Source organism: Triplophysa rosa, linkage group LG5 (assembly GCF_024868665.1).
Source record: "Triplophysa rosa linkage group LG5, Trosa_1v2, whole genome shotgun sequence".
Classification (NCBI taxonomy): domain Eukaryota; kingdom Metazoa; phylum Chordata; class Actinopteri; order Cypriniformes; family Nemacheilidae; genus Triplophysa; species Triplophysa rosa.
In genome coordinates this window covers 13,841,833-13,869,808 of record NC_079894.1, presented here as the reverse complement: position 1 = coordinate 13,869,808, position 27,976 = coordinate 13,841,833, and the positions used below count along the sequence as shown (strand labels likewise).

At 40.3% G+C, this 27,976-nt stretch overlaps 1 protein-coding gene across 1 annotated transcript; it reads right to left on the bottom strand.

The window, feature by feature from the left end:
• Window positions 1–906: 906 nt before the first annotated feature.
• On the bottom strand, window positions 907–27,976 carry nyap2b (neuronal tyrosine-phosphorylated phosphoinositide-3-kinase adaptor 2b). Its single transcript, XM_057334575.1, has 7 exons — window positions 26,822–27,976; window positions 25,024–25,233; window positions 21,235–21,520; window positions 12,429–13,502; window positions 3,621–4,508; window positions 3,451–3,539; window positions 907–3,367 (listed from the first exon to the last, which is right to left on the bottom strand). Exons 2-7 carry the CDS (start codon window positions 25,204–25,206, stop codon window positions 3,137–3,139), a joined length of 2,751 nt encoding a protein of 916 aa, XP_057190558.1. The 5' UTR covers window positions 25,207–25,233; window positions 26,822–27,976; the 3' UTR covers window positions 907–3,136.

Here is a 27,976-nt window from a genome sequence, read left to right as displayed (position 1 = left end):
TTGTTTTAGATGTAAATCCACATTGTTTTGACATTTTAATAATCATTCTAGCTAGCTTTAGGAATTACTTTAAGATGCAAAATGAGATTATGTAATGAAGAATGCAACTTAATGAAGCTGTATTTGACTCTGCATTTATAGTGGTGAGAGGCCCCTTGTGTTGTGTTGACATATTTTTCCAGGTGTAAAATGGAGACATTGTGACATTTTTTGTTATGCAGCGAAACCAGTTCCCATTTTTGGTTTGCTACAACTACAACTTTTGACAGCATCATGGTTGTCTGAAAACATTTTGTACAGCAGATTACATTTCTTTTTTTGGTGTGTTAATGTGTGTGGTAACTGTTTTTACATATTGTCGCTGTCCTTCCGAAACCTCGGATTTGTCCAAATTCTGTGTTTTTGAAAAAAAAAAAAAGAATTTACTTTTGTACTTTTTAAATGAATATATACTGCGTTGACAAATATTGGTTAAATTCTGTGACAAACATAAAGTGTGATTGAAAATAATGATTTATGGCAAAAAATAAAAACCACGAAATATGGAGATATGAGGTTTCAGAAGAACAACAGAAGAGGTAATTTTAGGGGATAATGTACAGCCAGCCGGTTGGTATCGCATAATAAACCTTTTATTACATTTAAATTGTGATTACCATCATGCAGAAGAGTGGTGCTTGTGCTTTGTGTATGTATCTTTGTGTACTGTTATGTTAACTTAATGTCATGAGAAAGGTAAATTACAATTTTAGTCACATTAATTGACTTAATAAGAGCTTTGACTGTATCGGAACAAAGTTCTAATTAAACCCAGCAATTCTAAACTTTATGTAATTTAATCAGTTGCTACAATTTTTTGAGTATCTTTATCTTATCTGGGTTTACAGTGTTTAGAAACAGTATTGAGAAACATTCTGTTATACACCTAAAACAGTAACCATTTTTTATTGCATGCTCAACAAGAGTTTGTAAGGTTGTCCAAAATCTCTTTATTTGTCAGACACCTCATTGTTGAGCTGCTCAGATATGCCTGGCACAGTATTGATATAGGCATCTTAGTGACTTGCATATCAAAATGATCAGTTTAAGTAAAGTTCACACTTTTAAGAGACCTTGGAAAAGAATCCGACAATGGTCAAACATGAATTAATTATTGAATTAATTGAATATAATAAATACTGAATGAATTATTAGTTTTATACTGTAAGATATTAGTGTTATAAGTCATTTTGATAAAGGTTTGCCAGCCCAGTACAATACGAAACTCTGCATATCTCCTTGAAATTCGAGGTTCATATTTATTTATCTTGAAAATTCTCTTGTGACAATCAGCATACTTTGTTCAAATGTTACTGTACAGATAAGAGAACACTCAGTGCAATAAGACAAAAGACATAGGCTTTCTACCTCTCACAGTGCACATTTCACATACAAAGAGATTGTACATTATTACATTTCTGAACTGCACCCTCTGGGCACAAGAGAGTGAATTTCAAACAATCATCTTTATTGTTGACCTGCATACAGTGTAGGCTGGCACACATACACACGGTTGCGCTACTCTGAACCTCCATGTTTTTGACACTGTGTACCAAGTGCTACCCCAGGTTATGCACTTTCTCCTTAACCTCTGATCCAAGATCTGCTCACTCAACATTTTTGGGCACTTTTGCCCAAAACACTTTAGCCATTCATTAGTTTGATTTCTTCTCCAAATCCAAACCTAGCAACTGATGTACTATATGTCTTTGTGACCTCTCACTCAGTGTGACCCAGTTACAGTGAGTATTGGTCTCTAAGGCAACACATGTTGTACAGGCATCGATTTCAAACATGGAGGTCAAAGGGAGGAATGAGGGTTGGGGATACTACTAGGATCCAAGAACTTTGGCAATGCAAATGTTGCATTGGTTGTGCAAATGAATGACCACTTGAACTGATCTAAGAGGTAGAGGGAGAGTGGCAGGTATCCGGCTAAGTAATATGTGGCAGAGGATTGCAAAATTCGCAGCTCTCTTGTGTATAGCCTCTTTGTTTATGCAGCTATAATCCCTGTTACCAGGCCTCGCAGCCGTGGGTTATACACACGTACAATAGCAGAGAGCTATTGCTCATTGGTTTGTGTCGCTAATAACAAGCATTTGTGTCAGTTGCCAACCAATCTCCTCAATTAACTTATGATAAATAATGGCACAGTCATTCTATACAAGATCACTGCACACAAAAAACAACTCTTCATTTTACAATTATCAGTCCGTGTATACGAATTTTAAATAACGCTGAGTTGCAAAAAATACAGCTTTGATATTCCAGATTGTCATTAATCTCCGGGTGACCATCCTCATTGTGCACATCAGAGGATTCTCATTGGCTGTCTATTGCCACAGACCCAAAGAGGAGAGGGTCTCCCCCCACATTATTACAGATTGAAATGCCATACATTATACACACACAGATCAAACACGGTCCAATTTCACACAGGAAAACTGTTACCCTCATAGCCTGTGCAATGACCTGACCCTAATTTGTCATTTGCAACCTGCTACTTAAATGACTTACGGAAACTAAAGGCCAAACAGATGACAACGTGATTAAACCAGTTGCTAAATTGTTGATTTGTTTCCTTCCTTAATAAATAAACATTCAAATAAATGATCGAATCAAGTGTGGAAAGGCAGCAAGAAGTAAGCTAGCCCTAATCCAGTCACCATAACATCCAGTGTTACAATAGATTTCATTCAGTGTGGCACAAAACCACCGACGCATCGTCTCTAGAGGTCTTGAAATAGAAAGGCAAGTAAAAGCTATTGATGCGAAGGTACTGATTGTGTTTTGCGAGAAACTTAATTCGAAATCAAATAAAGATAGAAAAACAACAACTGCATCAGGCTAACTCTACATAAACTTTGCAAAGATATTCCATTTAATTTCGAAAATATCTATGGATGCTAGGTCATCACGTGGAGTATAAAAATATTAGATATCCACAACGATACGAAAACCTCACGGAAATATTGCTATGGTAACCCCGTCTCGCACATCCTCTGGCGGGGGCACGCTCTGATTGGCTGCTACAACCCTGCGTGATAATAAAGGGCGGAGCGTGACCCAATAAAGTGCTCACAAGACCAGAAGGTCAAATGGCCGTGTCCCAGAAGACTGTGCTCTGAGCGGGGTAGGGGGGCGGCCCGTGCTTCTTCGCCCCGTTGTTTTTTTTCCAGCTGGGCATGTTAGGCAGGCTTTCTTTCTTGCATGGGCTACGATCAGGAAGCCGCTGATGGGATCTGATCTCCCGACAGAGTCGCTGTTTCCTCTCAATCTGCTCCAGCATGGTGCTGTCGTCGTACAGCCACGGCATTGGGTGCATCTATAGGACAGAAGATGAATCAGCTTTGTGTCATTTTACAGCTTGATAAATAAAAATGTCTGGTTCGGTGATGAGCACAATACCTGTTGGAGATCGGAGGGCTGTCTTTGAGGTGTGCTTATTGGAGATGGTGTGGAGAATGACCGGCCTTGCTTGGGAACTGTCTTGAAGTCTGCAAGAACATATGCAGCAGATTTACATTTAAATCCCATCAAACTGGCATAAATTTCTATAAATAATGACAATTTCTTACCAGAATACGAGTTCCCCATCATTGAACTAATGGAAGAACGTCCAGACCGGCTGGAAAACACCGTGACCGAAGATCCAGACCTCGTGTCCCTGTTGTGTGCTTTGGGTGACTCTGTGCTATGTCTATCTTTGCAGTCCCGCCTGCTCATTAAATCACTGCCATTGGTGATCTTTTCCTTCCCCCTGATCTCTGCACCGTGGCTCTTCTCCTTGTCCTGAATGGATTCCGCACCGTGCCTGCTGCTATCCTTACTGCCCCGACGACTTTCGAGCCCAGTTCTTCCCACATCTTTACTTTCATGTCTGGGAGGCGGTTCTATCCCGTAGCAAACTTTCTCTCTGCTGTCCCATCTGGTATCTAAACCATTTCGTAGCAGTTCTTTGCTCTCTTTCCTAGGCAAGAATTCTGGAATATTATTTCTGTCTTTACCCTCCCGTCTGTGCAACGGCTCTACAGTGTTGCAGCCTCTGTCTTTACTGTCCCGTCTGTGCAACGGCTCTACAGTGTTGCAGCCTCTGTCTTTACTGTCCCGTCTGTGCAACGGCTCCGCAGTGTTACATCCTCTGTCTTTGCTATCTCGCCGAGGCAGCGCTTCTGTACTACAGCCTCGGTCTTTGCTCTCTGGTCGGGGAGGCAGCTCTGGACCATTACATCCCCTGTCCTTGATTTCTTTTCTGGCTGACTGCTCAAAATTTCCACAACCACAGTCCTTGCTGTCACGTCGAGAAAAGGCTTCAATGCCATTCGGTTCTTTGTCTTTGCTGTCTTGCCGATGTGACTTTCCACTGCTGCTGCGGTCCTTGTCTCGTTTGGACTCTTTGCTGTGATGGCTCCGTTCTTTGTGCTCACGTTTGGACTCAGAGCTGTGGCTCTTTCCCTTGGATTCACCTAGAAGAGGATAGATTAAAGATATTTCAGTGACTTTCATCGCTTATAAATGCTGAACTGAAATGTGGTCCAGATTCTACTGCAGTAATAAAATTTGGCCGCAAGGTGTCTCTTCGCTACTTAGGGATTCATGGCTTGTTGATGTTGTTTTGACTTTGTGGAGTGTGGTCTGTGGCATCACTGCCTTAAGTGTCCGCACAGCTTCTTGAGCATACTCAATCGCGGATAAGCTCGGATAGACGAGTTCGACATCGATTGACATCACAAAAATAAACATTATGTTTAATTTCTCTATACGTGTGCAATTAATCGCGATTAAAAATGTTAATCTATTGACAGCCCTAATATACAGTATATACAGGTATGTGTTTAGGTAAAATTATCATTTTTGCTTCATTCTGTGAACTACTAATAATATTTCTAACACTGGAGAAACAGGTCAAAATAAAAAAAGTTATTCTGTATTTTTTATCAGACTTCAAATACTGCAAAGAAAACAAGTTCATATTCACTTTTAAGCAATACAACAGTAATATTTGTACATGTATTTATGAAAAGTTCAAAAATTCTTTTTTATGTGATGACCTCGATTCTTATCACAGTTTCCATGTGTCTTGTCATGCTGTCAGTCTGTCACATTGCTGTTGGATGACTTTATGTCACTCCTGAGGTTTGATTCTGTTGAAATTCAACAACCACTGGACGGGATGGCCACTATACATCTTGAAATGGAATGAAAATTTGGAATGGTCTCTTAATTTTTTCCGTGGCTGTATATATACACACACACACATAGTGAGAGAGAGAGTTTTTATTATGTGATCATGTTTTATTGTTTTTTGTTAGTTTAATGTGTTTTTCAGTTATTATTACTTAATCAATACAACCCAACAGCAGTTTGATTGATATTACTTGGAATTTACAATTAAAAACGTGATTTTTGCAAATTAATGTATATATTTATTTAATTATGTATTATGTATACTTACGTAACACACACACACATTTGGTTTTTACATTGTGGAGACGTGACTTAATGATTTTACACATTATGGACCTTATACTGTACAAACTGTATATTTCATCCCCTTACCCTACCCCTGAACCTAACCTCTTAAAGAAATCTTACCCTTTTGCCCTTGTACTTGTATTTTAAATTAAACATAATTTAATTAGTTAAATGATCAGTTTGACCACTATCCAGTATTCCAGTAATCCCCACATCACATATGTATATATATATATATATACTGTATATACTGTATATCCCATTGAAAAAATAATTTTTATGACATGTTTTGCCATTCATTAAAAAAGTTAAATGATAATTCTCTCATCGTCATGTTGGCATATGAGATTTTTTTATGATATGATACAACACATGCAAGAAGAACCAATTAAATTTTTAGTTATTGACATGTCGCTGTGTTTAAATTTTGCATTCCGATGTGTTTATTTAGGTTCAAAATGTAGAGAAAATTAAGGCCCTAAAAAGTATTAAAAAGTCTTAAATACCATATCCAAGGTATTACATTTTGTATCATCTTTTCATATTTTTCCAAAGAGGTCATATGCTAAAGTTTGTTTAGCGTAGCCTCGTTTCTCTTTCTAATAAACCTTGCATTGGGTTAGTCACTCAATTAATTCTCTTGTGCTTTTGCATTTAGCTCCATGATTTCTGTATATACCCTGTAATAATTTTCTCTAACAAACCTATTGTTTCGCCTCAGAATGGAGGTGTTATTGAGTCCCATATAACATCACATGAAGGGATTTATGTAGAAAATTATTTGTTCGAATTGAAATGAAGAAAAGAAGTGCTGCTATGACAGAAATGGTGACAGGTGACTAAATTCTTAACTTCAGTGACTAAAAAAGAGCTTTTGTGTTCAGCATGGAAGTATTGTTAATGTGTGGTAGACCTGCCCCCTGACTCACAACACAATCGGTCAGTGGGATCATAAATAGGTCACAAACTGTGTTTGCCATCTACAGTGAGGACAGATGATATCCATGTAACACCACAGCCACAAACTGCATGAGACAACATACAGGTGCAGCACAGGTGCGTGCCTCTAATAGACCATATGAAAATGTGTACAATCAACCATCCCCACAAAAACAGATACACGTTCCATGACTACCATGAGAAACCTATAAGCCACACGCCAACCGGGTGGCACCAGGAAAATTAGTCTCTACAGAGGGGTTGGAAACACATTTTCTGCATTTTTTTACTGAAAAGACCAGTTCAGACCAGCATACATATTCATATTGGTTCAGACTGGTTTTGCAGGTCAAACAGCATGGTAAATCTTATGGTAAAGCTAGTTGACCAACAAGTCTTGCTGGTCAAGCTAGTTAATAAGCCTAACACAACATACCATGGTGACCAACAATCTCCGTCTTAGGATTTAAGGAGAAAGCATCAAACTAAGATGCTAATTAACACCATATATGAGCTTAGAGAGCTCCTAGTCAAAGGCTTAATTAGGTTTTTTTTGGTGAAGGACAGTGCGTGTCTGTACAGGCAGTACTGCACTACTGTTCCTCTGAGCGCCGAGAGAGCTTCACACATTCACTGCAATGGGGCTGCCATGACCCGCATCATGATTGGTCTTCAGCTCCTCTGAGGGAGATTCTACAGGGAGATCCCTCCCCCCACCTCTTCTGTTACCAGGATGAATGAATGTGTGCTACTTTATCTAGTTCTCTTTCAGATGAGAGGTGATCACATTTTCAATGATGTTAAGGCCACACTTGGCACATGCTCTACTAGTTAAAGGTCCAGTGTGTCATTTTTTTGGAGGATCTATTGACAGAAATATAATTTACATAACTATGTCTTCAGAGGTGTATAAAGACCTTACACAATGAAGCGTTATGTTTTAATACCTTAGAATGAGCTATTTCTATCTATATACACCTCAGGTCCCCTTACATGGAATGTGCCATGTTGTTTCTACAGTAGCCCTAAATGGACAAACTGCTCTACAGAACGCATTTCGGAAATACGTTATCTCCTTCGGGAAAGAAGTGAAAATGTGATAACATCTTACACCCGTTTCATACTGCACGCGTGAGCAGCGCGTAGGGAGAGCATTAGCAGCGCGTGCCCATTGTCCTTCCACACCGGCAGCGTATGCACTGTGCACCGCGCTGCCTGGGTACCACAGTACAACAATGTAATTTCTCATTATGTTATTTACATACATCAATGAGCATATATATCTTCAAGAACTTCATCAAAGCGCTTTTAAGTAGATTGCATAACTATGATTTGTTATATCCGCCTGTTTCATGCTCTTTTAGATCTACGAAGTACAAGTCATAAATAAAAAGCCATCGTGCTTTGAAGGATACGAAGTCACTAAAGAGTTAACTCACCATAGGAGAGAGTGACTGACTTGTGATGCGATCGCTCTTCTCTCACACATAGCCTACGCAATATAAGCATATAACATGATGTCTATGTAGTTTTTTATCTGTTTTTTCAGAAGGTTATGATGACAGTGGGTTTCAGACAGTACACTGACAGCGTAATGCGATCGTTTTCCACTCCTTCATATGCAATGTAAGCATAACATCTAAGATATACTTGTATTATAAATCTTTTAAAGGGGTCGGTCATATGGTGCGAATACGTGTTTTTCGGTGTCTTTGGTGTGTTATAAGTTGCCCATGCATGTATTAGACAAGCAAACTTGCAAAAATGAAAGTGTCGGAACAAAATATGCATTTTATCTAAAAGCAAATGCTCACCCAGACTTGCCTGAAACGCCTCGTGTAACCACACCCCCACGAATCTACGTCATTTCATGGTATGACTTGACTAAGACCGCAAATGTATACGCAAGTAAGGTGGGCGTACTTGTAAATCTCATTGCATCGTCGCTGCCGCAGCCATGTCGTGGAGACACTGTGTTTCGTTGCGAAAAGAAAGCCTCTTTGTTTGCCCTTCCAAAAGATGAGACAACTAAAAATGAATGGTTACATTTTATTTACAATACTGTTCCAGAACAGTACAATCTGAATATTCAAGTGTGTGCAGCGCATTTCACAGAGAGATCAAGGCCGGCTGTGCACGAAAGCTTTTGTTAAAAAGTGGGGCAATTCCAACCATTACAACTTCGCAAGGACAGTCTGGCGCTTCAGATTCGCAGCCTGAAAGTATATTTTCATTGTAAAAGACTTTGTTACGGACTAACGCGAGTTGAGTTTGTCGTGTGTTTGTGATCTGCAAATGCAGACACGCGCGCAACGTGAAAAAAGACAACATAAGTCCTAATAACCAGTAATTATGTTCCAACTAGAGGCAACAAATGTCTGTTTATAATGAGGTTTATTGTCTTTGTTAAGTCGCGACGAGACATGGCGTAACACTGGTTGATCACTAACAGCAAATCTTTATAACGTCGTATATAAAAGGCAAAACAGTTAGCTATAGTTTTTAACTATTTAACATAATATCTTTTTTAAAAACCTTACAAATCCTTTACATCCTGCTCAAGTCACGCTGGCAAAGTTGATGTATCGGCTTGAACATCTTCATTTTCAGATTCAGGCTCGAATTGATAAGGAAAGTGCCCATTACATTTTATTACCTGTCAGTACAATTGCTTTGGAACCTGATGTTCCGAATATGGTAAGAGGCGTTACATTTCCGTCACACGCTTGAAGTATTCGACCAATCACTACTCACTGGTTAACTGGCCAATCATAGCACACCTCGCTTTTCAGAGCGATGAGCTTTGTAAAAACTCTGCGCGTTTCAGAGAGGCGGAGCAAAGAGGAGATACAAACATGCACGGTATGTGGAAAATACAGAGTTTTTGAACCTTAAATCGTGTATACACATTGCATTACATCTAAAACAAACTATAATATTAGTTTTAGCCCTGTCATTTGACCCCTTTAAATGTGCTGTTGTGGTTTTGGCTAAATAACTCCTGGCAAAAGTGTTTTTGAAACTCAAGGTGACTGTTAAAAACACATTAGACATTACTTACATGCTTTAAAGGTAAAAGTGTTACTTTTTCCTGTCAATCTTTGTGGATTTTGTCCGTAAAGAATGCACTGTTGCTTTAATTGAGCGTGAGCAGCACAGCAAAAATAGGCTTCTGCTCCGCGAGCACGCGCTGCTTACGTGTGCGGTATGAATGCTCTCATCTGTTAACATGTGCGCAGAAAAAAATACGCACTGCTTACGCGTGCTGTGTGAAACGGGTGTTAGTGTACCATAGTGCTTCGAAAGGGAGGGGTGGAGAGAGCCGTTGGTTGCAATTCGCTAGTTGCACAAGATGGCGCTGGTGAGCTTTTGGGTCGTATGACACTGTATGGGAAAAGGAGTTTTTTTGGCCAGCAAATATGGGTGTTTTTTTTTATAAAAAAAAGAAGAAAGTTATATAATGTATATGACAGATCCTCTTTACATTGCTGAGCACTTCGTCAAAACAACTCGATAGTGTTATACAACCGGAAATTAGTCTGCAGACTCTGGCGTTGCAAAAGCTCACCTGCGCCATCTTGTGCAACTAGCCCATTCGCAACCTCACCACTCGATGCAGCTAAATTTTATACACTGGACCTTTAAGTGACTCTAAAGGTGCTGGCAGAGGTGTCTGAAGTGTCTCCAGAGACACATTCACAGTTCACAATACTGCATAAAGTGACATCCACAGAGGGATTGCAGGCATTTTTTCTCCATAACTGTGATGTGTATCATTATGCTGTGCAGTTGGATTTAGTGAAATAATAATGCAGAAACATCTAACTACACACACCTTTTTTTTAGCCTTCGGCACTATTTAACTAAGGGATAATCTACAGCTAGCCGTGCATTAAAGTCACCATGAAATCAAACAGGAAAATTCTAAGTGTTTTACAGTGTTGCAGTGATTATTATAAATTATTTATCTGTGCACACCATTATGTTTAAAAATTCATTCGCACTTGTATTCTTTAATCAAAAGCATTAAGCTCCTCTCCCCCTCTCAACAACAACTCTTCACCACATGACGTAAGCAACAAAAAAGAGGTTCAATGGCCAGGTATTTTAAGCCCTCCCCTGCAAAGCCATTGAGAGAGAGTCGCGTCAACTCCGTTGACTCCAATGGAACAGTTTTTTCACAGCAATGGCGGTTCATGGAGGCTCACAATAGTTCCCGGAAGTTACTAGTAACGCATGGAGCTGCGGCTAAACAGACCAACTGAGGAAAACTTCTAACCCATTAAAAGACACAAGTCATTTAATGAATAAAAAATGAAAGAAATAAAGCATTTGAAGAAAAAACATAACTTCCTGGAACTATCTGAAGGCTTCATGAATAGCGTGACACACGGAAATTTTGAATCAACGGCTCTGCTCCCTTCCAGGCCCAACTTACAACAAACCAATCAAAAAGGGAAGGGCAAAATAAAGCCTGCCCAACATTTTTTCCAATTTCAGAAGCCGTTTCACTCGGATATACGTCACAATACGGAAAAGAAGTCAATCGCAACTTCCGTTTCATGGTGACTTTAAAGGATTTTAATGCGTGGTCGCGGAGGGTGCTTGCCTCTACGTAGTAGGGTTGCACGGTGTAACAGTGCTACGGTAGCATCGCGATGCTAAAGCTTCAAAATACCTGCGATGCCTCTCTATTTTTTAAACTGTAGTATCGTAGTACCGTAGGTAATGTTGCATATGCGCATTAATATTCATTTGAACACTTACATCTGCCTTTTTGCAGTGTTTATCTCTTAAATTAATGTGTGTTTTGAATGACTTGGACGACATAATGATTCAAATTAGCGTTTTGAAGAGTTGGTCAAATGATTCACTAACTCAGTGGACAATTGACGCCACCTACTGGCAGTCTTATAAAGACTGCTGTATCAATTAAATTTGTCCCACATTTGAATTAGTTCCCACGTGAAAAATGATCTAGTGTACTTAAGTATTTACTACAGTAAACTACTAAAACTCATAGACACTATGTTTTTGAGTCTTACCATAGTAAATATTACAGTATTTGCTACAATTTATCCAATTACTACAGTTAATACAACAAAATATTCTAGTGCAAAATATAATACAGTTTACTATAGTAAATACAAAATTATTCATCTAAATCTGTGTTTTTTGTATAGATTTGAATTATGAACACGGCACAGCATCGTGATACTACTTGGTATCGAGATACTTCAGCTGGTATAGTATCGTAAGACATGTTTATGGTACCGTGACAACCCTACTGCGTAGTGCATTAAAATCCTTTAATGCACGGCTAGCCGTGGATTATCCCGCTTATACAATGGTCATTTGCCAAGTTAAAAACAAGTTAAAACTGTTATTGATTTAATTTTAAATGTTGATCAAACTGACTGGAACTAGTGCATTAAACGGTTTTAATGCACACCTTCCAGCCAATCAGATTCGAGTATTCAAACAGACCATGGTATAAAACATAAATAAACTGTAAATAATGGTCTGTGTAAGACTATCCTTTAGCAGGTGCAGATGATAGATTTATGTGGTCCCAAATACACTATTAAAATAATGCACTTCTATTGTAATGGGAAATATTGACTGAATAACAGACACTACATTAACTGCCGCCACATGAACCAGACACCTATTTGCTACATTGGAAACAATCCATATTTCTATATCTATAGGGTTTTCATAATCTACATCTTTCTTTTTTGGTGGGCCACTTTCAGAGCATTCTTGTCATCGGTTCAGAGGTGTTTCTATATTTAAAGAAACATGCTGCTGTTTTAATGCATCAGCAGCAGGTCATCTGCTTTAGCCTCTAAATCTCTCTAGATTAAATCATATGATCTATTGCAGTATTCAGATTAGACCATTGTGCCATGACTGACAGACAGACAGACGGAAAGACAGACAGAAAGTCTTACTCTCTCCCGACTCCTTACTTTTTCTGCTGCTGGTATTCTTCTTCAGCATATTCCTGCCAGTGGTGAAGAGGTTGGTCAGCTCATCCAGTGGGCTTGTAGGCGTCCGTGAGCGGACTACTGAGACATTCTGCATAGAGCCGTGGTGGCGTCCCCCTGAAGTGACATCTTGAGGCGGTGAGCCCTTTCCGTGAGGCGTTGCAGAGGCGCTTCGAGGAATGCCAGCTCCAGGAAACGGGCCATCAAAAGGTGGTGACCGCATGAGGCTAAGAGGCGTCAGGCAGCGGCCCATGCTAACAGGTGAGGGGCAGGCCGAGTGACTACGCTGATAGGCGTGTGAAGAGGAGGAACTTTTGTAGAGGGCGCAGGGCAGCGGGGGCGCTGAAGATCGCCCTGACACCGTTATGGTAGGAGTAGCTGTTAGCTCCCTCTCTGCACGCCTAGAGTGCGAGGTAGAGGCAGACGTTTCCAGAGAGGATGAGGTTGGAGACTTGCTGTACGATGCATTCTCTAACGTGGGAATCTTGGCCACGTCTAGAGGCGTGAGCGGAGACTCATCCGAGTTCGGCGAGCACTGAGCCGGGGCTGGAGGGAAAACCAGTAAAGGTGGTCTGTGGCTCAACAGGTTGGGGAAAGGGGCAGGGATGTCACAAAGAGACGTCCCCCTAGGTGTGTTGCAACGACTTAGAGGAGCGTGGATATCAACTTCAGGTGGGCAGGGAGTGGGACATTGAGAGCGGTAGTTTGACAGATCCCATCGTGAGTCGTACTCATCCAGAGCAGGATACTTCATCTCTTCATAAACGGCCTCACCTGGCTCATCATCCTCAACATTAGGGGTAGGTTCACGAGGGGCCATGTTTCCAGACATCTCAATGTAGACGGGTTCATCCATGTCTGAGTCCTGATGTGGGCCCTGGGTCTGGGGAGGAGATGGAGCCTGGCCATTTCTTGAGGATGGCAGGGTGGGCGAACCTCTTGAACCATGGTTGAGAATGTTTGATTCGTCGAATGAAGTGCTCAGTTGTGTGTTGGGATTTCGTTTGGGTTTTGGTGGGGGAACTTTCCGGCAGTCCTCACTGCAGCATTGTGTTCCTGATTCATATGAAATAAACATGAGAGAAGATACATGTATTAGCCTATTAGGATTTCAGTAGTTTGGGTTGTTTTGGGTCAGGCACAACAACAAAACTGAAAACAAGCTGACATTAATTCAAATCAATTTCTTTTTTATAGCACTTATATTAACAATATTGAATTATATCAACGCAGCTTTACAGTAAATATAAGGAAGTGAAGTGCAGGCAAAAAAAAAACACAAAATGTAATATATACCTGTACATTATCTCACAGAAGTGAGTACACCCCTCACATTTTAGTAAATATTTTATTATATCTTTTCATGTGACAACACTGAAGAAATGACACTTTGCTACAATGTAAAGTAGTGAGAGTACAGCTTGTATAACAGTGTAAATTTGCTGTCCCCTCAAAATAACTCAACACACAGCCATTAATGTGTAAACTGCTGGCAACAAAAGTGAGTACACCCCTAAATGAAAATGTTCAAATTGGGCCCAAAGTGTCAATATTTTTTGTGTGGCCACCATTATTTTCCAGCACTGCCTTAACCCTCTTGGGCATGGAGTTCACCAGAGCTTCACAGGTTGCCACTGGAGTCTTCTTCCACTCCTCCATGATGACATCACGGAGCTGGTGGATGTTAGAGACCTTGCGCTCCTCCACCTTCCATTTGAGGATGCCCCAGAGATGCTCAATAGGCTTTAGGTCTTCACCTTTACCCTCAGCTTCTTTAGCAAGGCAGTGGTCGTCTTGGAGGTGTGTTTGGGGTCGTTATCATGTTGGAATACTGCACTGCGGCCCAGTCTCCGAAGGGAGGGGATCATGCTCTGCTTCAGTATGTCACACTACATGTTAGGCCACACTACAGGGCAGTTGTGGCCTAATGGTTAGAGAGTCGGACTCATGACCAGAAGGTTGCCGGTTCGATTCCCAGGGCCGGCGGGTAACAACTGAGGTGCCCTTGAGCAAGGCACCTTATCCCTACTTGCTCCCCGGGCGCTGTAGTGATAGCTGCCCACTGCTCCGGGGGTACGTGTGTTCACTACTCTCTGGATGGGTTAAATGCAGAGGTCACATTTCGTTGCCTTGTACTTGTACATGTGCAATGACAATAAATTGAATCCAAAATCCAAAAATCCAAAATCCAAAATGTTGGCATTCATGGTTCCCTCAATGAACTGTAGCTCTCATCAGACCACAGGACATTGTTCCAGTAATCCATGTCCTTAGTCTGCTTGTCTTGAGCAAACTGTTTGCAGGCTTTCTTGTGCATCATCTTTAGAAGAGGCTTCCTTCTGGGACGACAGCCATGCAGACCAATTTGATGCAGTATGGTCTGAGCACTGACAGGCTGACCCCCACCCCTTCAACCTCTGCAGCAATGCTGGCAGCACTCATACGTCTATTTCCCAAAGACAACCTCTGGATATGACGCTGAGCACGTGCACTCAACTTCTTTGGTCGACCATGGCGAGGCCTGTTCTGAGTGGAACCTGTCCTGTTAAACCGCTGTATGGTCTTGGCCACCGTGCTGCAGCTCAGTTTGAGGGTCTTGGCAATCTTCATAGAGCCTAGGCCATCTTTATGTAGAGCAACAATTCTTTTTTTCAGATCCTCAGAGAGTTCTTTGCCATGAGGTGCCATGTTGAACTTCCAGTGACCAGTATGAGAGAGTGAGAGCGATAACACCAGATTTAACACACCTGCTCCCAATTCACACCTGAGACCTTGTAACACTAACGAATCACATGACACCGGGGAGGGAAAATGGCTGATTTGGCCCAATTTATACATTTTCACTTAGGGGTGTACTCACTTTTCTTGCCAGCGGTTTAGACATTAATGGCTGTGTGCAGAGTTATTTTGAGAGGACAGCAAATTTACACTGTTATACAAGCTGTACTCTCACTACTTTACATTGTAGCAAAGTGTCATTTCTTCAGTGTTGTCACATGAAAAGATATAATAAAATATTTACTAAAATGTGAGGGGTGTACTCACTTCTGTGAGATACTGTATATATGTGTTGTATATATTACATTATATACAGTATATATTGAATCATCAATATGATTATACACATATAAAAAGTCTGCATGATTGTAAACAGAATTTAATTAAATTTATAGTGCTATAAAGCAAATTTGCATATTTCAAATAAAAAAGAAAAAATATAAAATACCAAAAAGGTGTTAATTAGTGACTGTCTGTAGGAAAGTAAATATAAGGTGTAATGCTACACGACAAATTTAGCAATAATACCATAAAATATAAATAAAATGTACTTTTAGCATTATCTTTCATCATCTTGCTCAAAGTGCATAAACTGCATAAACTTGAGTCTACAGGCACAATGAGTGATCTTCAGCTTGTGTTTGACAACATTAAATAACCTGACAATGTTTGTCTACACATGAGAATTTAATATCTTTTAATTATTAAAATACCAGATGGTCTTTCTATTGCCAAGCCCATACATGATGCACAAACCATATGTATCAAAATTTTATATGACATACAATAAAATCTACATTTAAATACACACTGGGGGCAAACACAATTCAGGCACTTGCTCAAAACAGCATGTGTAGATAAAAATCACCTGTGCAAATAAACTGCTTTACTGTACTCTGAGAATAAAGATGATAAACGGCCTTGATTTCAAGGCTGACAAAAGATAATATTTTATCGTATGAAAAAACACTTTTTTCTCCATAACGCAAAAGCTAGTGGGTGTTTAAAGAAGAGAGAAAAGGGCAGAACTGCATTGCACCCAGATTAAAGTCATTTTTCATGTTCTCTCTGTGAGTCAGAGAATCCCTGTGCGCATGACTGAGACAAAAATTGATTATATGTGTTAATTCTGTTAAAGTAGAGAAAGGTGCATCTTGAGATCCATTTCAGTGGCCCTTAATGTGTACCTCCTCTTGCCGTGTCCCTCTTCCCTACAAGCGGATGTGTTTACCATCGCCCCCTCTCCTCCAGGGGAATTAAATCTAGGTCAATCGCTCCTCCTGAATGAATTCTGTGCTGCCTGGTCCACACCCCTTAGAACACCCCCCCCCCTTCACTGCAACTCTCCTCTCAATGAGGGACATCCCCCACTCTTTGTAGCTCATTGGCTAAAGCTCTGCTGAGCTGTCCGCTAGATCGTCTCTCATTGGTTGCAGTTTCAATATAACTTCCTGTCACCTCGCTGATGATTGGCTGAGGCTGATGTCTATGCCTGGATTGGTGGAGCAGCAGAGGGTCTCTGTTTCTGTGGGCTGGTTGCCGTGGTATTGAGGAAGATCTGTGTGTGCAAAGTGATACCTTACAATTCTGACGAAAAGCAACTCTCACGGCATGCTTCAAGTACCGCATACTGAAATAATATTATCACAGCATGCGTCTTTGATTTTGTTTACTTGCGTCTTGTAACTTGAAGACTTTTGGGATATTAGAGTGTAAAACATTATTTTGTATCCATACATGTAGAAATAATTAACATCAACATTTTAATACTGCATGAAAATCAATTTATAAACCACTTCGCAAAATGTAAACATTGGTCCAGAACAGAGGTGGGTAGTAACGCGCTACATTTACTTCGTTACATTTACTTGAGTAACATTTGGGAAAATATGTACTTTTTAAGTAAAATTAGTAAAAAAGTGTGTACTTTTACTCTTACTTGAGTAAATTTCTAATAGAAAATCTGTACTTTTACTTCGTTACATAACTTACATTGCGTGACGTTCCTTCGTTCCTTCATTTTAAAATATGCTTTTTAAAACGCGTTGTTTATTTCAAGGTTTTTTTACGGGCATTCCCGAGTGATCGATTCTTTTGAAAGCATTAATTGAACAATGGGCAAAACCATTTGAATAGGTTAATGAATCAGTTCAAATGATTTGTTCAGTTCGCAGCACGATCTGAATCATCTGAAGCAGGATTACTCACTCCTCGTAGCGCGAAACTTAAGAACACGCAGAACACAAAGAGCGTTGGATGAAGTGGATATTAATCTATATCTATACAATCAAAACTGCAAATGTGTCATATTGTTTGCCAGCAATGATAAATTCCCGCCATATGCGCGCACCCGCGCGACCTGTTCGTCAGACACAGCAACATGCGCGTTACCTGTCAGACACAGAGACGTGGGCTTGCAGAAATATACATTTGAAGAACAGAAGGAAGAAAACTTGTTGATGGGCGTGTGGTTCACTGTTTACTGTTTGTTTACAAGTAAGAGCGTTTCACAACACACACGTGACACAACACGAGAAAACATGAGCTTTGTTCAAAAATGTGTATTTCATTTAAGAGAGCACTGCAGATGTTCTAGATCATCTTAGGAAATGCTCTGAGTTTAGTTCATGCATTAGTTTGACATGGTCTATTATTCTAAATAAGTTGTGTAAATGACATCAGGACTAGATGAAGTTTACAGAAATGCTTGTCTCTTCTGTGTTTGTCTATTCTTTAGTCTCTCTAGTATATTGCAAAGATATCTGCTTATGATAATTAAAAATATTGATTAAAATGTAATATTAAAATATTGGCGTTAATATTAATTTTATGTAGTAGGCCTATATAATCAGATACAAAGTAACTAAGTAACTAGCTACTTGAGTAGTTTTTTCTTTGCATAATTTTTAACTTTTACTTAAGTAATTTTTAAACTAGTGACTTTTACTTCAGTAACAATTTCCTTAGTTACTTGTACTTTTACTTGAGTAAAGATTTTGGCTACTCTACCCACCTCTGGTCCAGAAGCACTTCCGGTGTTCTGTCGATATATGCTACCCATCGAATTTTGCTACCCTCGTGTTGTGATTGGGTTGGGGGAGGGGTTAGTCCTGTTTTATATGGAGGTAGCAAAATTCGATAGAACACCGGTTTTATTTTATTGTTAAACCTTATATATACAATTTAATCTTAAAGATATTCTGTCACGACTGCTGTCACGACCGGGGGGTGTGACAGCAGCGCGGTGAAGAACCCAAGCGCAGGCAGCGGTTCGGCAAGAACATAAATACTTTATTTAACAAACAAAAAACCTGCGATGGGGTGTCAAAGACAAGATAAAACTAAGTAAAACTGAAAACAGGACTTCCCACGAGGGGGCAAAAACAAGAAACAAGATATCTAAACTAAACACTTACAGGATTTAGGTCAAACAAGGACATCAAGACAAGGAATAAACCACACAGCAAGGTTTGACACGCACGTCAAGCAGACTGGGAACAAAACAGTACACAACAGCACAGGACAGCAAACAAGAGGGCACTAAATAGGGAGAACAAACGAAGGATAATTAACGAGGGCCGGTGGGGAACATGAGACACGCAGGGAAGCAATACAGGAAACGAGAGGGGCGGGGCCAATGACAAGACACGAGAAAGCACATGAGATGTAAAAACGTAAACGACTTTCTCACATAAAGCATAAGGGATCTGTCCCGATCCTGCCACACGACTAGAAATTCATGAACAAGAAGGCAGGACCGTGACATATTCGTTTAACAATATTATTTTAGGTCATAAATGTTCTGTTGCTTGTATTTTATTCAAACGTTGGTGTAGAAACAGGAAGTTCTTCTTGACCGGCGTATAGGATTAGAGTTGCTTATAAAGTGAAAGTGACCTATTATCAGATATACCCGAAATTTGACCTCTGCATTTAACCCATCCAGAGAGTAGTGAACACATGCACAGCAAGTCGTGAACGCACGTACACCCAGAGCAGTGGGCAGCTATCACTGCAGCGCAAGTAGGGGTAGGGTGCCTTGCTCAGGGGCACCTCAGTCGTTACCTGCCGGCCCTGGGAATCAAACCGGCAACCTTCTGGTCACGAGTCCGACTCTCTAACCATTATGTTATGTTTTCTGAAGTGGTCTATAGAATAGAATGCACTCATAGACATTTAACAAACATAAAGCCTAAATATTTGTTTACTTTTAAACAATAAAGAGGGTCATCACTGCAGAGATGACTTGTTGAGATTTGCATGAGAATGCCCCCTTGAAACAATGTTGTTGCAACTGATGACAAGAGTGGGTGTTTAGTGAATGACCTTGACCCCTAATTCACGGCTCCTCCACTATACACTGTTCTCATGTTTACAATCACATCACCTACAGCTAATCATAAGAGTCTGTCCCCTTTTGGTGAATGAACAATGACAGTTTTTTCCAGGGCGAGGTGATGTCACAGTCTCTGAAGATTTATTCTGCTGTGTGAGGTCAGCTCATTAAATTATATTTTTGGACTGTTTGACATCCTTACTTAGAACAGGTAATGATGGGGGGATGAGTTTGAGTTAGGATGACTGGATCAGGAAACACTGCAAGACAGAGTCAGACTACAGTATAGTTTTTTTAATGTCTGAGCATAAGCGCTAGGCCACAGTTCCAACCAAGCAGAACTTTTAATTTAGCCAGAAAGTTATACGGTTAAAACGCTTTATTTTTCCTTTTTACTGTCTGAATTTTGTTCTTTTCTATTGAGCTACGGGGCCCTATTTTTACGATCTAAGCGCATGGTCTAAAGTGCACGAAGCAGGTGCACTCAGAGCGAGTCCGAATCCACTTTGGCTAGTTTAACGACGGGAAAACGGTCGGCGCGCCCGGGCGCATGGTCTAAACGGGTTGTCCCGATTCTCTTAATGAGTAATTGGTGTTTTTTGGGCGTAACGTGCAGTAAACCAACCAGAGTCTCATCTCTCATTCCCTTTAAGAGCCAGTTGCGCTAACACCATGGCTGATTCGCTATTTACGATGCGGATTTTCAAGAGCAAAGACTGGACACTTCTCCAGAGAGGAAACGCATCTGCTCGTGCGTGAGGTTAAAGCGCGCGAGCAGACCATCCACAAGACAACCCGTATTTTTATCTTTATGTACACATAAAGTTTGCTACACATTTGTGTGCTGCTGCGCTTCCCTCTGTCTAATAAGTAAAGTGAAAGCGCACTGTGGATCCGCCCAGAGGCGCATTTTCTACCACGCGCTCTATAAATAAAAAAAAATTGACTTTAGACTTTAGACCAGGTTTGAGTGGGTCTATGGCGCAGTCTATTTTCAGTTCCTCAAAATAGCAACGCTCCAATAATGCGCCTGAAAACACCTCTTTTTTTAGAGCAGCACGCCAGCACAGCACAAATGAGCGCAAATGCATTTGCTATTTAAACAGCGCGGCGCAGGACGGGAAAATGAGAACTGCGTCGGGCTGAAACTAGCAAAAACACTTGAGCTGCACCTGCGCCCAGTGTACGATAGGGCCCATAGAGTCTAACATCTTTCATAAGCATTTGCACTGGGCACACTTCTGCACAACCTGCACTATTGCACAATGTCTTTTTTTTCCCTAATGTTTGATATTTTAACATCAAAGCTTTATAAATATTCTTATTTTGTAGTCTAAGTTTTATAAATATTTTATTTAATAAATGTTTATTGCATTTCTTTGTCACTGCTATGCACCATTTACAGTACAAGCAAACCTATTGTACTAGTTAAATAAAGTTGATTCTTCTGACTATAACTTGGGAGTGTGTGAAAGCTCAACATCGCATATTCATTTTGCGCTCGGTCCAACCAAACCTTCACATAATTTGACTATCCAAATTCATGACACTGACCGCATTGTTGACTCAGGTGTGCTTGATTTTGCATATAAGAGGAGTGACTCAATGCAACCAGATATTACACTGCTAGTGTGCAACAGTGTACGCAAGGAAAACGCACTAAAGGCATCTTACCATCAAACCTCTCCGAGTCATCGCCTTTGGTGGGACTGAGGTCTACAGCTTCAGAAGAGATGCTGAGCTTGGTGTTGGGGTCCCGTCTGGGTTTGGGTGGGGGCTGCTTGCGGGATGTGGGGCTTCCCTCCTCTTCCCCTCCTCCCACTGAGTGGAGGGACTGGGAGCGAACCGCGAAACCCGTGTTGCAGGGGGGCTGCTGCTGGTGAGGGGACACGTACTCCGCAGGGGCCGGCATGCTCATGGAGCCCATTCGCAGGTGCTTACCCTCTGTGACCACCTCCTCCTCCCTGACAAGAGACCACACAGAGGAATAACACTGGTTGTGTATTCTAAAGTCAAGTGCAGCATTGTGTTATAAATGAAAGCAATATAGATACAATCGCTGTAAAGTAATACCCCAAGTAGATTTTTAAGGCTTAGACATCTGCCATATCATGTTTTCTTTAAATCTTATAATTTTATAAGGGCTAAGTTTAGAAGTTGAGTGAGAGCAGGGTATAGAAAAATAATTATCTTAGTATAATGTGGTTTGATGCAGTAAAGCTACTCATCTGAATGAATTGCTTATTTAGATCAATTGATTTCTGTTTAACACCCCATCAGACGTAATGACACAGTAAAATCCCCCTGACATAGCTTGAATAGATTTTTGAGTGAATTTAACCTCCCCCACGCCAGCGTGCTTTTTTAAAAGTCTTCTTGAATGAAATCAAAGCAGAATGCAATAATTTAATAACATGACATCATTCTCTACATAGACTGCACAAGAAAATATGCTTAAACTTTTGTCTCTAACTCTTAAAACAAGGCTTGGTATATTCCCCATGTATATCTCCCTGACTAGTTCTTTTGATATACAAGATCAAATATCTCTGTTAACATCTCTCTCTCTCTCTCCCTTAAGTTTGTTTAAGTCAAAGATGCAAGTGCTGTTCGTGTTGACAAACTTCAAGCTGCTTACGTTTGTTACCTGACTGCGTGCACATTTGTTTAACTTGGTAACTCCCCCACACACAGCTGCTGAACAGCAGGAGTCTCAAGAGAAGGGTTCATTGGTCAGGGGCTTAACTTTGCCTAGCAACAGGGTACCCACGGAAACCAGAAACAAAATCTCTGCTGCTCCGTGCAACCATTCTCCTCTCACACACACACACACACACACACACACACAGGGTCCAAACACACACGTGACGGATCAGGCATTAAGCTCTCATTAGGAATAGGAGTGGAGATGTTGGAGCAGCTGTCTGCGCTGCGTGTGCCTGCTTCTGCTCGTGCACAGACAAGTTTCCTACTGTTAAAAGTTACTGACGCAATACTTCTTCATTGCATGGCCTTCAGTGTTTATGCAATCTTTTACTGTGAGTCCATTTTTACAAATAAAGAAGCAAAGGAAGAGTTATAATCATCCTACAAATATTATTTTCTATAAAAAAAATGGGAAATTCACTAGGTATTTTTTAAGATTAAGAAAAACAATTGATGATAAAATACTCTCTCTTATATATTAAGTATATAGGACGCTTTAAACGGTAAAAAAATAATTCAAATTAAAAACTTTAGTTCAAAAGATGACTTAAATTTTCAAGTTACACGAACCTGGCATTAAAATTTTATTGACTGACTTAAAAAAAATCTAGTTGTATTTCGTATAACTTCGTACAACTAGATTTGATAGATTTCTTCTATAGATTTAAAACTAAATGATTTGTACCTTGACTTTTACAGAAAGTGTGGAAACTGACAGCAACACTTGCTTAGCCAATAGTATGAGTTTGAGGTGGGATTTGTCTGATCAATGGCAGATGGGAGGTGTAAAAGATTCTTGGAAAAGGCAAATTATGTTTGCTATTATTTTTGTGTTGTAATGCACAAATCAAACACTTTAAATAAAAATACTTTTTGCATGTCTGGAAATGCAAGACAAAGATAAAAGGACTGCAGCATCCCGTGCCAGAATTTGGTCCAGGTGCATGACAGGAATGTTGTTTTATTTATAAAATTGCCCTTGTCCAGCAATAGAATTTGGGTCATTAAATGGTGCACTGAAGCCATGGGCACTACATTATCATGCAACAGCCACATGCCAATTTTATAAAAACATTTATAAAAAATGAAGTGCTGCATACAAGTAAGATAAACGCATAATAACATATGCCCTTAAAATACATTTTCATCAAGGCCGCGTGGTGCTATTTCAATTCACTTCCGTCCATGTTTTGCTGTGTTTACAGCATAGTTGTTGTATGCAAATTAGCACGTGAGTCTGTGCATGGAAAAAATCTCTGCGCTCCCAGAGACACAGTGAAGGCACCAACAGAATGGCAGAGAATGAGACAAGATCCACCTCACTCGCACCAATAAAGCAATCTGATTGGTTAGTGGCTCTTCCAGCTGTCACCAGGCAGAACCCATCTCCTGCCAGCATGCTCTTCACACTTTATCTTTTTCTAACAGATTTCTTTCTCTCTCTTCCTTCCGCTCTCTTCCCATAAATTCCTGTAAAAATGGGTCATTTCATTGACCCACTTACTTATATGGCTCATGAAAAATCCAACTATTTTTTTTCTAACCCTCATCCTTCAACCACCGAGAATAAATATTTTATATCAACAACAGCTGATATGCAGACCGGGAGTAGACGGATTAAAGACCCTTCTGTACACGAATGTGACTCGTGGTGTGTACTGACAAAGTCTTAAGAAACTTCACGCACCCACAACAACTTTTCCATCACAAGCAAGTCACATTCTAGTTTTTATGATAAACTTGATGTTCATCTGAAGACTGAAGTATAATCAAAGTAAACTGCAGCAGTCCAAAAAATTCAAATTAGATTCCAAGATGTTAGATCTAAAAGCATAAATCATTCAAATACACTTTCCAAATGAGTAAAGCCGAGCCCACTGCCGAGCATGTTTTGCCATGCATGTTATGCACTGCGGTAGCGGGTGTGTTGCGATTAGCCAGCATTCCTCATAAGCACAAAAATTACGTCATGCCAGAGCTGCAATAAATGGTTTAGTTAGTTGCAGCCTAAGCCAAAGTGTAAAAGATCACTCTGAGAGCATTTGGCTATTATTGCACTTAGAAGATGATGCCAAATGTGATCAATACAATCTATGCCAACTGGTCTGGGCAGCACTCAGCAGTAAATTGCCCACTGACACAATTACAGTCATGATGATGTTAGCAAGTCCACTGATTTGAAGTGTCAAAACCCATTTGACGCCTTGGCTCATGACTACAATCACTTTTGTATGACTCAAATTGCATTACACTGAAAAGCTAGACTATGTGTAATGCGTCTTAGTGGAAGAGCGTGAAATTGATATAAATATAATTGCCACAATAGTCTAAAATCTAGAGAAACATTATCCACATATTTTCTCTTTTTTCCTGTCTTGAAATCCCATTCAGTATCTTACGCACTTTTATAATACCTCCCAAGGATGAAAGTTTAGAACAAGAGACCAAAATATGTCACAAATTGAAAAATTTATCAACCTCCACGTGTTAAAACGGACATGGTCATCCCTGCCATCTACAGCATGGCTCTATGTCATCGCCAGAGGGACAAACAGTGTGTGGCAGCACCGCAGGGAACCATATAAGGGTGTGTTTCTTTATGTAGCCCTCATATGCATAGATGTACAGTAGCAGAAGTATGTGCCAATAGTGTTAGGAATTGAATGCTCACATGTATCATGCTGTCTCGGGAGTGATGTTAACATGCATGAATGTATAAACATGTGTACTTTATCGTATGCGTGCATACGATACCACTTGCCTTTTAATGCCGTCTTCCTGCTTTCTCTTCTTGTCGTTTTTCTCCTGAAAGTTAATCCTGTTTTTTTCATTCCACATGTGGCCGAGGTTCGGTGTGACCAATCCCTTAAATGCTCTTAGTCCACAGTCTTCAACATACTGGAAAAACTTCAAAGAACCGTCCTCTTTGGAGCTAATCATTGCTTATAGGCATTCCAGCAGGGCGTTCTGAAAGACATAAAACCATTAAACTTCATACATTTATGTTAATATTTATTGTCAATATGTCATAATTATGTGAAATTAAGTGTTAGATGCAGACTTTTAAAACAGGAAATCTCTGTAACAAATCAACACATAAGGCTTGTTTTCTGTTCTATTAGTAAAATGCAAGAATTCCAAAATAACTATATGCCTAGAATTGTTACATTTATATGGAAAGATTCATTCAATGCATTCTTTTGTAAATATACAAGTATTCTAGGTCAATTAGATTCTCATCGTCAGAAAATGCACAGATAGATGAGCGCTAAGAATCAGACGTACAAAGAGATCGTTTAATAGTATTGTTTAGTACCCAGTTCTCACAGAAAACAGGCCAGTGCACTTCCCAGCCTGGATTATGAAGAGTCCGATAGCAGCACACTGGTTAGTGGATCAACAACATGTTTACACAGACTGTGTTCTTTAAGCTTGTGTAACTATATTTATGTACAGAATATATGTGCGTGTGTGGAATTATGGTGTTGCAGCAATGCAAAGCATGTGGGTGTGCAGTGTGTCGCACTCTACACCTGCAGAAGTCTATAGGAGCAGGAGACAGAACTGTGTGTTATATAGGTCAGTGTTGTCAGAGTGATCCAAGAATATGGGCTGGCTTGTTTACGTAAGGGGCAGTGGGTGTGCATGTGTGTGAGGAGGCGGGTTAGGGGCCGGGGGCTTAGAGCAGTCAGATGGGCACCGCACTGCCAACACAAACAGCATCCTTGCCCAGTATGCATCTAACATCTTGCATCCTTGCATCTCCAACTGACCCGCTAGTGTTTTGTTTGTGCGAGTTCATATAATGTATGCATTCTTTATATTGCGTTTAAACATGCTTAACTAAACTACTCATTAACTCATGAGGTATTATGCAAAGGGAAGTGCAAAGTTAACTGTTTGAGGTAAAGCTATTAGTATTTATTTACTCGAAATTCAACGTTGTTGATGGCTGAGTGGTCTGGCCTGTCTTTAAGCATCACAAATCTTCTTTCCACTTCAATCTGAAATAGGACTAGACAAATTTCTACACATTCTTCTTTTTAAACACTCTCGGTTTCTTTTTCCTTTCCTAACGCATTTTTATCATGGTCTCCATCATACACCCCCTCAGTTCTTCACTTGACATTACTTGCAACAGTTGGCCCTCTGGGGAGAGGTGACCCTATTTCCAAAACTAAAGCAGGATAGGCATGTTTCTAGGTAATGTCTAAAGAGATCTAGACCTCAACCTCAATAAACAACATAAAACAAAACAAACAGGGTGTAAGATCAAGTCACTGTGTGAATGAGAGTGCTGTGGTAGTATCTAATCAAAAGGGATTTATCTACACAGCAAAATCGCCAGTGTTAAAAAAGGTCAAATTAACAAAAGGATTATATATATAATTGTGGATTATATATACACCTTGAGTGTTAATTTGACCTTTTTAACACTGACGAATTTGCTGTGTAGTTAAAAAGTGTTGATATGAGGTATTATTATGAGGATAAACTGAAGCTGATTATGTTCCAAGGTGAAAAGGACAAGCTGAGCTGAGAGTTTTGTACTTACCGAGGAACTAGGTCCCTGCAGGTTGTGGTGTGAACCAGTTCAAGTAAATCCATTTAGACTCTCGTAGCCTGAGACAAAACCTGACTGATATCCTGAGGTTCCAACTGTAGTCCTGCAGGGAAACTTCAGGCCATTGTGAAGTCACTCTCTAGTCTGCAAACTCTAAATCCTGGGATCCAGGTGCAGGAGGGCAGGAAGATGCAGCCGTGACAGTGACGGCTTCTTGTAGCCAAACAACCTTGAGCACACTGGGTCTGTGCAGCACGCAACTCCCGTCCGAAGAGATCCTCTCCTCCTCATCTGTACATGCTACACCTACTAAAGCCTGTCAACATAACAATCATAACCAGAGAAATGCATCCTTCCTCATTCCCATCCACATGCACTTTTCAAAGTCAGGCTACAGCGCAAAAGACAATATAAGCTCACAAGAGTCTTCCAGGATGAATCAAAAGAGCTTCTAAAGTGAAGTCTTCCTTGTTTTTGTGAAGGATGTACTTGAGCAAAGGCTGTGCTGGTTCTCGGATGTAGGGCTGCTCTCTGAGTGGATGCCACAGCAGATTAACTCAGGCTTCAAAACACAAAGAACACGCCCCCACCCTCCTCCTGCTATTGGCTCTCTCTCAACCTCGCATACACTTGATTTCACCGTTCGCGCTCTCAGTACCATGGACAGCTCCTTCGCAGCACTTCGGCTATTGTTGGTGGGCTATAGTAAAAGCGGTAGGAAAACATGTGTCAGTCATGGCACAGTGGGCGGGGTGCGCGATCATGACTGCCAGGGTGTGACCTCATTATACTCAGCCCCTTGCCTTTGCAACTGTGAACACCACTCCCAGTTTCCTCAACCAGTGAACAACACAGCGACAGAGCCAACATGCTTCTATTTAAAAAAAATATTCATTTTATTAATTTATTTAAAAAGTTACAAATATATGTTTAGTTATTTTCATTGAAAGTATGTTTATTTATAAATAAATAAAAACTCCAAAAGTGAGGAAAAACATTTAAGTGAAATTAAGAATGAAATGTTAAGGGGTTGGTGTTTTTGACATTTGTTTATTTGATTAATGCAGCGAGGACCACAACTTGTTCAAATGGATTATTACTGTCGACACAAAGGGATGAGGGGCAGTGATCTGTTGTTTTGCTCAA

Coding starts and splice junctions, on each gene's coding strand:
- nyap2b (XM_057334575.1), bottom strand. CDS start 25,206: ATGATTAGCTCCAAAGAGGACGGTTCTTTGAAGTTTTTCCAGTATGTT. Junction 21,521..25,023: donor AAGACGGCATTAAAAGGCAA/GTGGTATCGTAT, acceptor CTTGTCAGGGAG/GAGGAGGTGGTCACAGAGGG. Junction 3,368..3,450: donor AGCCCTCCGATCTCCAACAG/GTATTGTGCTCA, acceptor TCTGTCCTATAG/ATGCACCCAATGCCGTGGCT.